General features: G+C 42.1%; 1 protein-coding gene across 5 annotated transcripts in view; it reads left to right on the top strand.

The window, feature by feature from the left end:
* sh3gl2a (SH3 domain containing GRB2 like 2a, endophilin A1) overlaps window positions 1–12564 on the top strand; it is a 79004-nt gene that overhangs the window by 37123 nt on the left and 29317 nt on the right. For all 5 annotated transcript variants that reach the window (XR_010459671.1, XR_010459672.1, XM_065003829.1 and 2 more), the window contains exon 2: window positions 11348–11416. Coding sequence is in view for 3 of the 5 variants with exons in the window: in XM_065003829.1 (XP_064859901.1) it covers window positions 11348–11416 (69 nt within the window). In the remaining 2 variants the exon portion in view is untranslated. The remainder of the gene's footprint in view (window positions 1–11347; window positions 11417–12564) is intronic.

Genomic DNA, 12564 nt, shown 5'->3' on the forward strand with positions numbered 1-12564 from the left:
CATACTTTTTCCAACCTACACTGTGAATGTTTAAATTATGTATTCAATATAGACAAGAAAAATACAATAATGTGTGTTATTAGTTTAAGCACACTGTGTTTGTCTATTGTTGTGTCTTTTTGTATGACCAATTTATGCAGAAATCCAGGTAAATCACAAAGGGTTCACATACTTTTTCTTGCCACTGTAGATATCTAATATACAGCCTGTTATTACAATGTCCTTTATTTAGACAGTCCAGTTAGTAATACCTGGTTATGAAGGAAATGACATTGAGGAAAGGTGTCGTGATAATTTATCGTCATCCGTCATTTTATGTCAATTTGATCAAGTCATTTTATTATGAATACATTGCTAGCTGATTGAATGACACGAGTACAGGGATGATAGACTGTGTCAATGTCTTGTTGCATGCCAGGGTAGTGTCCTCCACTGTTAATCACATGTGATCAACTTTATGGTTAGTCCACTGTAAGGTATGTAATACCACAGTGGTACAGTAGTCAGTGTACACTAATAGTAGATGCTGTGTTTATTGTGCAGGAAGGTCAGGCGAGAGACACACACTATGATGTCGAAGTTATCGTGTGATTCCTCACAAAGCATCATGGGTTATGAGCTGCGCCACGAGTCTCATGCATGCAGGATTAGAATTCTCTCTCTCTCTGATAGGGGGATGAGAATGAAGGTAGTTCTTACATCTGGATTCCTCCTCTAGATTACACACACACACACAATCAAACAGTTTAGCAGATGTCATAGTGGGTGCAGCGATGTGCTTGTGTTACCAGCTCTTAGCAGTGCAGCAAAAATGTCAAACAAGTACACAAATCATAGTCAGAAGCATGAAATCACGAATGTAATAAGAATGAATCCATCTCACTCGCATGACTCACCTTGACATGCACACAGCATAGACATTCTCAGTCTGTGTACTGTCATCACTCACGCACATTTGCACACTTATTAGTACAAAAGCACAATCTCTTTTGTACTCAAACTCACACACGAGCAGCGCCAGCTGGTGCTCTTTCCCTCCCCTGTCTCTCCAGCAGCACATGGATGGGGAGGAATGGACACATCTCTCCTCGCCTCGCGCGCCGACTCATCCTCCCACTGTTACGTAAGAGCCATGCAAAGGCTTACAGATCAGATTAGAGCAGCCAGGGGCCCTATACACACACAACACAACACAACACACACACACACACGGGTTGGTGACGCAGCACAGCCTGCCAAAGCCTGAGGCCCAGACATGGGTTTGGACATGAGGCTTGACCTCCTCTGTGTGGATGCTCCATTCAACATTATGTATGGAGTCTCTCTCACTCAGATCTGTAGAAAGACTGATGCTCTACTCCTGTGCTGGAAAGCACTGCTTTACCGAGAAGTAAATCAAGGTTTGTCTTGGGATTAGGGATTTAGACTCTAGCGGCTGAAGACTTGTTTTTGTAGGCTGACTTAAATGACACCCTGTTCCCTATATAGTGTACTACTTTTGGCCTGGACCCTATGTTCCCTGGTCAACAGTACTACACTATATATGGTGCCATTCAGGAGCCTTAGATGATGTCATCCATCGGGTGGGAGGCTGTTGATAGGTGTTGATCCGTTGTCTCTGTGGTCTTGTCCACGTCACAGGCTTTCAATGCTGCTGTGTTGTCTCTGCTGCTATTGGGATCATTACTACTGTAAAGCAGAAGAGTGGGCCGACCACCACCCATGTGCTCTTCGGGATTCGAGGATCACCACAATCATGATTTTCCTGGAGCGAGAGCGTCTGTGGTCGAAACGAAGGAAAGACGATGAGGGTATAGATTTGTTGTTCCGCTGCATTGAAATTGCATTAATACCAGTCTAAATTTAGACGAAGCTCTTGTTTAAATTGTAATTGCTTGTCTCGTTCTCTCGATTCAGTATATATCTGTGTTAGTAGATTCTTGACACGCGTCTAAGTGTGCATCCAAACTGACACCCTATTCCCTTCTATAGTGCACTACTTTTGACCAGAGCCCATAGGGAATAGGGTGCCATTTGGGACGCATCCTAAATTAATGTACTTTGGTTTCTGCTGAGTCACAGTGCCGTCCGGTCCAGCAGAGAGGAGAGCTGAATCGTAGCATGAGAAAAGAGCTGCCTGCTCTCCCCACCAAAGTGTTGATGAGGACACACAGACCCCCAAGGACTTTGGGGGGGAGAAGGAGAGGGCGAGAGGGAGGGAGAGAAGGGAGTAAGTGAGGGAGGAGTCAGAGAGGGAGAGGGAAAGGGACAGAGACCGATAGAGTGGGGGGGGACTTATGCTGCTCGACAGTGGAATGAGAGAGTAGTCAGATGAAGGGAGGAATAACCTCCTCCTACTCCATGATTGCACATCGGGAGATCCCCTGACCCCTCTATTCTCCCCCACAAAGGGAGGAGGGATGAAAAGGAGCAGTAAATCTGAGAGGAAGTGACAGTTAGGTCTGTGTCCAGCCCAGCTGCTGGCCGGGACGCTCCAGTCTCTTTATAACCTCCTAATCTGGCCTACTGTAGTTTTTAATCCCTGCCCACTGACACACGTATTTAAAGCAGGGGCCTCAATGTGCCCAGGCCGGATTAGAACCCGGGAGGAGAGGATCTGCTGGGATGGATGGAGGGAGGAAGAAGAGGAGAGGGGAGGAGATATGGAAGGGAGTGTGGAGCAGCAGCAGTGGCCTCTCCATGTGTGGCTCACATGGGGCTCCATGTGACGCTGCCGGCCCTGATGCTACCTAGCGCTAAAGCTAACGTTGTAGAGCACAGTAACACCCACTAATGATGCGTAGCGTGTTATTTTGGAACACTGCTGAGAGGACAGAGGGGATGGATGGATGGCTAGAGGGAGTTTGGGTACAGTGGGGGCTATCTTTGAGGACTGTCATTGATCCCTGTCACCCTGCCCAGAGATTTACACCAATGGGGAGAGAGAGAGCGGAAAGATAGGAGAGGAGGTTATTTCAGGCAGAGCTGCTACCCAGAGCACGATCCAAAGTAATTACACCACCTATTTCAATTAGATAATAGAACACACACACACACATACACACACACAAACCATATCCTACATTCAGTGATATATCTACACATCTTCATACTGTCCATACATGTGGAATGTCTATGGGCAGGTGAAGTTGTTATTGGGAGTAGGGAATCTGATCCTAGATCTGTGGGTAGGTTAGTGTCTAATGGTTAAGGTTGATTATTGGGAGTAGGGAATCTGATCCTAGATCTGTGGGTAGTGTTGGATTCCAGCTTGAAATAAACTTATTCATGTTACCAGAACTTAGTAATTACTTTACATGTATAAAAGGGGTAAAGAGGAACTAGAAGAACATCTGATTACCGTCCTGTCTCTCACACACACACACACACACACTTCCACACCCATGAGGGTCCTAGACTTAAGCAGGGCCATGGCAATACCAGTAAGAGGAACCTACTGCGTTTCTGCCTAACAACAGAAGGAGTGTCTATCTTAGTCATACAAGGAGATGACGACTCCTAGTTGGGAGGTAGAAAGATGTGTTTGTGTGACTTGTATGTTGTGTTTGCAGCTGAAGCACCCAGTGGGTTGAATAAACTTGCTTTGAGCTTTTTCTAGTCGTCCGTGATTTTTTTACTCTACTTGTTCAGAAACTAACAATTGGTTAGTGTGTAATGGTTAAGGTTAGAATTGGGAGTAGGGAATCTGATCCTAGATTTGTGGGTAGGTTAGTGTCTAATGGTTAAGGTTGATTATTGGGAGTAGGGAATCTGATCCTAGATCTGTGGTTAAGGTTAGCTTCCACCACTGCTGTTGGATTGACTGGTAGTGTGAGAGCACACACCAAGCATCCTCTCCTCTCTTAAGATCTTACTGTGTATGAGGATTTCATCCAGGACGTTTGTCTTGCCACACCTATTGATGGACTTATAGGCAGGACACTGGGCCTTGAGCTTAACACTCTCACATGGTGGCCAGGCCAGCAGCCTTTCTAGTAATCTGACTGGCTGGATGTGTATTTATAGAGGAGGAAGTGGATGTGCTAGAGCGCTGCAGAAGGGAGACCGTCTGTGGGCACACAGTAGAATGAATTGGCTGAGTGCTCTCTCTCTCTCTCTCTCTCTCTCTCTGTCTCTCTCTCTGTCTCTCTCTCTGTCTCTCTCTCTGTCTCTCTCTGTCTCTCTCTCTCTCTGTCTCTCTCTCTCTCTGTCTCTCTCTCTGTCTCTCTGTCTCTCTCTCTGTCTCTCTGTCTCTCTGTCTCTCTCTCTCTCTCATCTGTTATTTAATTCACACAGTGGACCAATGGAGCAGGATCCACTCTGGAGGGGTTAACAGTTGTTTAGGTTTCTTTGGGTGTAAATAATAATCCTAATCATATGTTTAATTTATATAGCGCTTTTCATTACAGGAAGGGTCTCGAAGACGCTTTTAAAATGAAACAAAGGATCTTCTGGGTCTATTGTATCAGTATAGTTTTAAATGAGGCAAAGGATCTTCTGGGTCTATTGTATCAGTATAGTTTTAAATGAGACAAAGGATCTTCTGGGTCTATTGTATCAGTATAGTTTTAAATGAGACAAAGGATCTTCTGGGTCTATTGTATCAGTATAGTTTTAAATGAGACAAAGGATCTTCTGGGTCTATTGTATCAGTATAGTTTTAAATGAGACAAAGGATCTTCTGGGTCTATTGTATCAGTATAGTTTTAAATGAGGCAAAGGATCTTCTGGGTCTATTGTATCAGTATAGTTTTAAATGAGACAAAGGATCTTCTGGGTCTATTGTATCAGTATAGTTTTAAATGAGACAAAGGATCTTCTGGGTCTATTGTATCAGTATAGTTTTAAATGAGACAAAGGATCTTCTTCTATTGTATCATATAGTTTTAAATGAGGCAAAGGATCTTCTGGGTCTATTGTATCAGTATAGTTTTAAATGAGACAAAGGATCTTCTGGGTCTATTGTATCAGTATAGTTTTAAATGAGACAAAGGATCTTCTGGGTCTATTGTATCAGTATAGTTTTAAATGAGACAAAGGATCTTCTGGGTCTATTGTATCAGTATAGTTTTAAATGAGACAAAGGATCTTCTGGGTCTATTGTATCAGTATAGTTTTAAATGAGACAAAGGATCTTCTGGGTCTATTGTATCAGTATAGTTTTAAATGAGGCAAAGGATCTTCTGGGTCTATTGTATCAGTATAGTTTTAAATGAGACAAAGGATCTTCTGGGTCTATTGTATCAGTATAGTTTTAAATGAGACAAAGGATCTTCTGGGTCTATTGTATCAGTATAGTTTTAAATGAGACAAAGGATCTTCTGGGTCTATTGTATCAGTATAGTTTTAAATGAGACAAAGGATCTTCTGGGTCTATTGTATCAGTATAGTTTTAAATGAGACAAAGGATCTTCTGGGTCTATTGTATCAGTATAGTTTTAAATGAGACCAAGGATCTTCTGGGTCTATTGTATCAGTATAGTTTTAAATGAAACAAATGATCTTCTGGGTCTATTGTATCAGTATAGTTTTAAATGAGGCAAAGGATCTTCTGGGTCTATTGTATCAGTATAGTTTTAAATGAAACAAAGGATCTTCTGGGTCTATTGTATCAGTATAGTTTTAAATGAGACAAAGGATCTTCTGGGTCTATTGTATCAGTATAGTTTTAAATGAAACAAAGGATCTTCTGGGTCTATTGTATCAGTATAGTTTTAAATGAGGCAAAGGATCTTCTGGGTCTATTGTATCAGTATAGTTTTAAATGAGACAAAGGATCTTCTGGGTCTATTGTATCAGTATAGTTTTAAATGAGACAAAGGATCTTCTGGGTCTATTGTATCAGTATAGTTTTAAATGAGACAAAGGATCTTCTGGGTCTATTGTATCAGTATAGTTTTAAATGAGACAAAGGATCTTCTGGGTCTATTGTATCAGTATAGTTTTAAATGAGGCAAAGGATCTTCTGGGTCTATTGTATCAGTATAGTTTTAAATGAGACAAAGGATCTTCTGGGTCTATTGTATCAGTATAGTTTTAAATGAGACAAAGGATCTTCTGGGTCTATTGTATCAGTATAGTTTTAAATGAGAGTGCGTCATTTCTCGGAGAAAGACACAAGATTAACATCTGGCCCTGAGCTTTGTTGAAGAAAACACTCTTGTGAAACGACTAAATGGAATTTTGTTGTTGGAATGTTGTTTCACCTTGAAAGAAAGCGAGGGGTGTAGGGAAAAAAGGGTGTTGATGCCTGAAGGAAAGGTCCCTCCCCCCCTCACTCTGTCACCCATTGGAGCGGGTGACAGTTATAAAGGTCACAGGAGGGGGCATGCGATGTCACCACTCTGTGGGCTAATTACTATCGGCTGTTTTGAGCCTCCGAGGCGTTTAGTTTATTGTGGGGGGGGGATGAGTCCCTCTAACCTCTGGTAGACTAATGGTGCTTTCTGGTGCTGACATTCAGGTAAATACTCTTTAATTGTTTAGGTTATAAGCGCTTGTTGTATATAACCATCATTCATATTGTTTTTTCAACCCTTTTTTAACCAGGTAAGTCACAGTGAGATTGACATCTCTTTTTCAAGTTAAGAAAAGCAGCAATTCATATGAACGAATCATAATAATAATTCTACTTCATTCATAACCATTCCTTCAACCATCATTTATTAACTACGAAGAACCCAAAGCCCAGAATGGAGCTTCAACTAAAAATCCCTGCTAGAAAAACAACCTCCCTGCCTTTCACCACCTGGGCTCACAGTCAGATGAAATGGGCTGTTGAGGAGAAAGGGGTTTAACTTATTTGTGACGGGAGATGTATTGATATGGGTTTGTCCCTGAGCTTTCAGTGATTACATTACTGTGGGTGCTCACTCATGTGGTACAGTACAGTGCAGCTGTCCAAGATCTACAGCAGTGAGTGACTATGAGAACAACACAATATATCCCCAACAGCATAGTGGGGCCTACACACTACCCAGTACCATATTCATCACCTGCAATCTGGATTCAAATCCATTTCATTCATGTAGGTGAATCAAGTGAATGAAAATGCTCCTTTTCTCCATCTGCAGCTGATGTTACAGAATTGGACTGGTGTAAATCAATTCCAAGAAGCACCCATTCCTAAGTGGTGTCTACCATGCCTGTGTTGTCAGATCAATACAGGTGAGGGAGAGGAAGCAACTTTAGAGATGCACCCCTAGGGGCTAGTTTCCCGGACACACAGTAAGCCTGGACTAAAAAGCATTTTCAATGGAAACTCTCAATTGTAGCTTTTTAGTCCAGGACTAGGTGGTGTCTGAGAATCTGGACACTCATCTAATTAAGCATCGGATGTCCCTGCCCTGGTCAGAAGGTAAACAAGGTCATGCCAGTCTGTTTGACCCACAGTGATGATGTAACACGAATGAGGAGGATATATCAGGTGACATATGAGCCAAGGTGTCCTCCATTGAACCAAACATACTTGACTTGGCAGAGTTTCTATAAATATCAGGTTAAATCCTAACTTCCTCTTTCACTTAGTCATGTATTGAGATGAATGGGCGACGAAGTAAAAAAAAAAAATACTTAAGTGGATGTTAGGATTCACCCTCCAGGTGAATATTGTGCGTCTTGAACTCTGTTGAGAACAACAATGCCCAGAGATTCCCGTGGAAGCTATTCTACAGTATGTCATGCTGCTATGCCCTGGGGTGCTGTGAGTCAGTTGTGTGTACTTTTACCTATTCTGTGTGCTCACTGTGTGAAGTCCTATCCACAACACTGCTGTCACTAGTGACGTCACTGCTTGCACCTCCAGGTGACTGCTTCAAGGCCACTTCGCATAACTGGCAGCATTAAGTCATTGGCTCTCGTGTTCATTTCAGGCTTTTTTCACGTTTACTGTCATGATCTTGTCCAGGGGGTAGAACTGAGCGATTTCCCCTCAGATAGGCCAGCTGCAATGTTAAAATTATCTATATTGTAAAAATTCCTGAAAACAAGAAATGCTTTTTAGTCTTAATTTAGGGTTAGCAGTGCATTAAGGTTAGAGGTAGGTATAAAATCTGATGTTTCAAATCTGCGTGGACCAGCTCCACTTCATTCCATTTCCTGGTGTTCTTACTGTATGTCCCTCACTCCAACATGCCTTTCGTTTCCTCTAATTCTCTGTTCCTCTTTTTTCTCTGTTCTCCATCTCTAGATCTCTTTCTGTACTGATAACACTACCTATTTTTGTTTTCTCTCTCCCTCTTTCTCCCATCTCTCTAATTATCCCCTGTCTTTCTCTTCCTCTCCCTCTCTCTCTCTCTCTCTCTCTCTCTCTCTCTCATTCACCTCTGCTCTCAGGGGCACTCCAGCCGTCCCCTATCCTTGCCAAGTGCTATCTTGGGTCAGGGCCACTTGCACACCATCCTCCATTTTGGCTCTGTCCTGCAGCAGACACTCCATTCTACAGTGTAGATCAGGAAAGTGCTGCAGTGACGGGGACACAAGCAGACAGTATACACCGTTTCTCCAGCCCACTGACATAGACACATTACACTCAAAGCGACTCATCCCGTGTCTCCTTAGAGAAGCAATGGGTCCCCATTGGTTCTGCGTGATAGTCGCTTTTCATCTACAGTAATTAGGTTCTAACGGCCAGACTTCCTGCTTTGCCGTGCAGAGCCCCTATTGTGCCAGTCACTGTTAGCTAAAGCTATGCTCCATTTCCTGTGTCTCCTCTCCCCTGCATCTTATTCATAAACACTTAATGAGTTGGGTTTGGACACACACCGTCATCGTATGCCGATCTCCATTAACCATCTGTCAATGTGTGCTCCCAATGTGTGCTCCCAATGTGTGCTCCCAATGTGTGCTCCCAATGTGTGCTCCCAATGTGTGCTCCCAATGTGTGCTCCCAATGTGTGCTCCCAATGTGTGCTCCCAATGTGTGCTCCCAATGTGTGCTCCCAATGTGTGCTCCCAATGTGTGCTCCCAATGTGTGCTCCCAATGTGTGCTCCCAATGTGTGCTCCCAATGTGTGCTCCCAATGTGTGCTCCCAATGTGTGCTCAACTGATATTTCAATCAACGGGATGTTTCTATTGAGGGGAACATTTGATTATCTGCTTTTTTGTGTGTGTCCAGAAGGGGAAGCGATGAAGGCTGCAATGTGCATTCATGGGTAGTCACAGCACTGGGGTGGCAGACAATCCATACACACACCATATCTGTATCCCGTCTTGTGATACCTCTCAATACGGTACATGACGTAGTTAATTTCTTTTTTTAAATGTTACCTTTATTTTACTAGGTCAGTTAAGAACAAATTCTTATTTTCAATGATGGCCTAGGAACAGTGGGTTAACTGCCAGTTCAGGGGCAGAACGACAGATTTGTACCTTGTCAGCTCGGGGATTCGAACTTGCAACCTTTCGGTTACTAGTCCAACGCTCTAACCACTAGGCTACCCTGCATTAAGATACAGAGTTACTTCACCTATTTATAGTCCTGTGGAGAAATGCGAGTGGCGTCTCTCTCGCTCTCTTTCTGTCTCTCACTTTCTCTCCTTTCTTTCTCGCTCTCGCTCTCTGCCGAAATCAACTTTTCTATCTTAAAAGCCCTAAAATCCAATAGATTTGCAAAATCTATGACAAGGGTCGGCCAATGTTGTTCTGACCATGATTGAATTGGTGATGTTCTGTGAATCGTGTTGTAGGATTGTCCTTGTAGTAATGAAATATGAGATTGGTACATGATGTCTGTCTGGCCTGACGCACACACACACAAATGCCCTGTTATGGAGGGCTTAATGTTCTGATGCCCGCCCTGTCTGTACCCTGCTCTCAGCCTCCGTGATGTGACACACTGCCACATATTATTACATATCATTGACCTCCATTTTAGGACTCACAGCGTCACTGGGCTGGCATCACTGTCAGCATCACTGTCAGCATCACTGTCAGCATCACTGTCCTCTATCCAGAGATGATGATGACACAACCGCACTGCGAAAGAGTCGGAGGCTCTCTCTCTCTCTCTTTCTCTCTTCCTCTCTCCCTGTCTCTCCTGGGTTTGGCCTTTGATCGTTGTGGATGTGTTTGGTATTCCAGGAAGTAGCAGCGGGAGAGGAAACAGGAGTGGGGGAAGGAGTGAGGAAGGGGGAGAGATTTGGGAGCAGGAGACACATAGCCAACGAGCCGAACCAGGCAGGTGCCTGTCTCCATGGCAACAACCAGCAACTGTTTCACGGAGGACTTAAAGATTTCTGAGTGATGTTAAGCAGAAACTGATGACAGGAAAAGGTCTTTGCTCACTTCCTGTCTCTTTGTGCGTGTTCTCTGCATAGCAGGAGGAATTTAGTGTCGTTTTCACCATCTCCTCATGAGTAGGATAAAAGCTGATTTTTAGAGCCCTTGTGCCTACAATGAATTAGTTCCTTACTGAATACAAGTCATATCACCGTCTCTCTCTAGTAATCTTTCTATCTTGTTAGTCATTTTCCATCTGGTATGATACAGTCTCGTAGGAGCACTGCAAATTCCTACTCTTCCTAAACAAGCTTGCTCACAGCAGTTGATCCTTCAGTCACAAAATGGACTTCTCCTTAATTCCCTCTCATCTCTCATCCTGCCCTCTGTGAGCTGCTCGTCTGGCCTGGATGTGTCAGATTGTAGGCCTCCTGGGCACCAGGTTATGTCACAGGCTGTGGTTGTGGTGACTGACTTTATATCACAAAGCCTTGAAAAAGACTGCTCCTCTAACGAGATGGTCTTTTTGGTGTGTGTGTGTGTGTTGTGTGTGTGGGGGGGGGACTGTAAAACTGACAAGGTTAATCTGATATGTCTCTCTTTGTGGTGTCATCATATTAATTAGAATATGAACAGAGGTCACAACCTTAGTGTTAGTGTACAGTGATGACAGAGCAGACATGAGACAGCAACAACATGCAAGACACTGGCTCATATAGACGCAACACAAAACAACAGGAGGGTAAATAACAGTAGCTAGGAGAACGATTTCTGTTCAAATAGTTCAATGTCTGGAATTTATTCACTGCATGTTTTGAGAGACTGGCTGATTACAAAGGTAGCTGAAAATGAATTGAATGTGCTTTTGTCCAGCTACTTGAATTAGTAAGGCTTGATTAATAATTACATTAGTTGTGAATTGAATTGTACACCCTGGGCAGTTTTCCATTTCAGTGTCCAACGTGGAAGCTATATTGACTGAAATACAAATTAATTTGCCGTATATTCTGGTTTTGGTATCTTTGACATTTGATTCCACCTTTGTTACATTCACCTATCGTCTTTCTTGAGGTGCAGAAAGTTTTTAAATGATATTAACCTTGACATGTTTTTGTGTCTTCTTGCAGAGGGTGAGTGAGAAGGTTGGGGGAGCAGAGGGGACTAAACATGATGATGACTTCACTGAAATGGAGAAGGCAAGAATTCTCTCTTTCTATTTCTCTAAGAATCCTCTTTCTATTTCTCTAAGAATCCTCTTTCTATTTCTCTAAGAATCCTCTTTCTATTTCTCTAAGAATCCTCTTTCTATTTCTCTAAGAATCCTCTTTCTATTTCTCTAAGAATCCTCTTTCTATTTCTCTAAGAATCCTCTCTCTATTTCTCTAAGAATCCTCTTTCTATTTCTCTAAGAATCCTCTTTCTATTTCTCTAAGAATCCTCTTTCTATTTCTCTAAGAATCCTCTTTCTATTTCTCTAAGAATCCTCTTTCTAGTTCTCTAAGAATCCTCTTTCTAGTTCTCTAAGAATCCTCTTTCTAGTTCTCTAAGAATCCTCTTTCTAGTTCTCTAAGAATCCTCTTTCTATTTCTCTAAGAATCCTCTTTCTAGTTCTCTAAGAATCCTCTTTCTAGTTCTCTAAGAATCCTCTTTCTAGTTCTCTAAGAATCCTCTTTCTAGTTTCTAAGTTCTCTAAGAATCCTCTCTTTCTAGTTCTCTAAGAATCCTCTCTTTCTATTTCTCTAAGAATCCTCTTTCTATTTCTCTAAGAATCCTCTTTCTATTTCTCTAAGAATCCTCTTTCTATTTCTCTAAGAATCCTCTTTCTATTTCTCTAAGAATCCTCTTTCTATTTCTCTAAGAATCCTCTTTCTATTTCTCTAAGAATCCTCTCTTTCTATTTCTCTAAGAATCCTCTCTTTCTATTTCTCTAAGAATCCTCTTTCTAGTTCTCTAAGAATCCTCTTTCTATTTCTTCTCTTTCTATTTCCTAAGAATCCTCTTTCTATTTCTCTAAGAATCCTCTTTCTATTTCTCTAAGAATCCTCTTTCTATTTTCTTTCTATTTCTCTAAGAATCCCTTTCTATTTTCTAGTTCTCTAAGAATCCTCTTTCTATTTCTCTAAGAATCCTCTTTCTATTTCTCTAAGAATCCTCTTTCTATTTCTCTAAGAATCCTCTTTCTATTTCTCTAAGAATCCTCTTTCTATTTCTCTAAGAATCCTCTTTCTATTTCTCTAAGAATCCTCTTTCTATTTCTCTAAGAATCCTCTTTCTTTCTAGTTCTAGTTCTAAGAATCCTCTTTCTAGTTCTCTAAGAATCCTCTTTCTAGTTCTCTAAGAATCC

This window comes from Oncorhynchus nerka, linkage group LG18 (assembly GCF_034236695.1).
Source record: "Oncorhynchus nerka isolate Pitt River linkage group LG18, Oner_Uvic_2.0, whole genome shotgun sequence".
NCBI lineage: Eukaryota > Metazoa > Chordata > Actinopteri > Salmoniformes > Salmonidae > Oncorhynchus > Oncorhynchus nerka.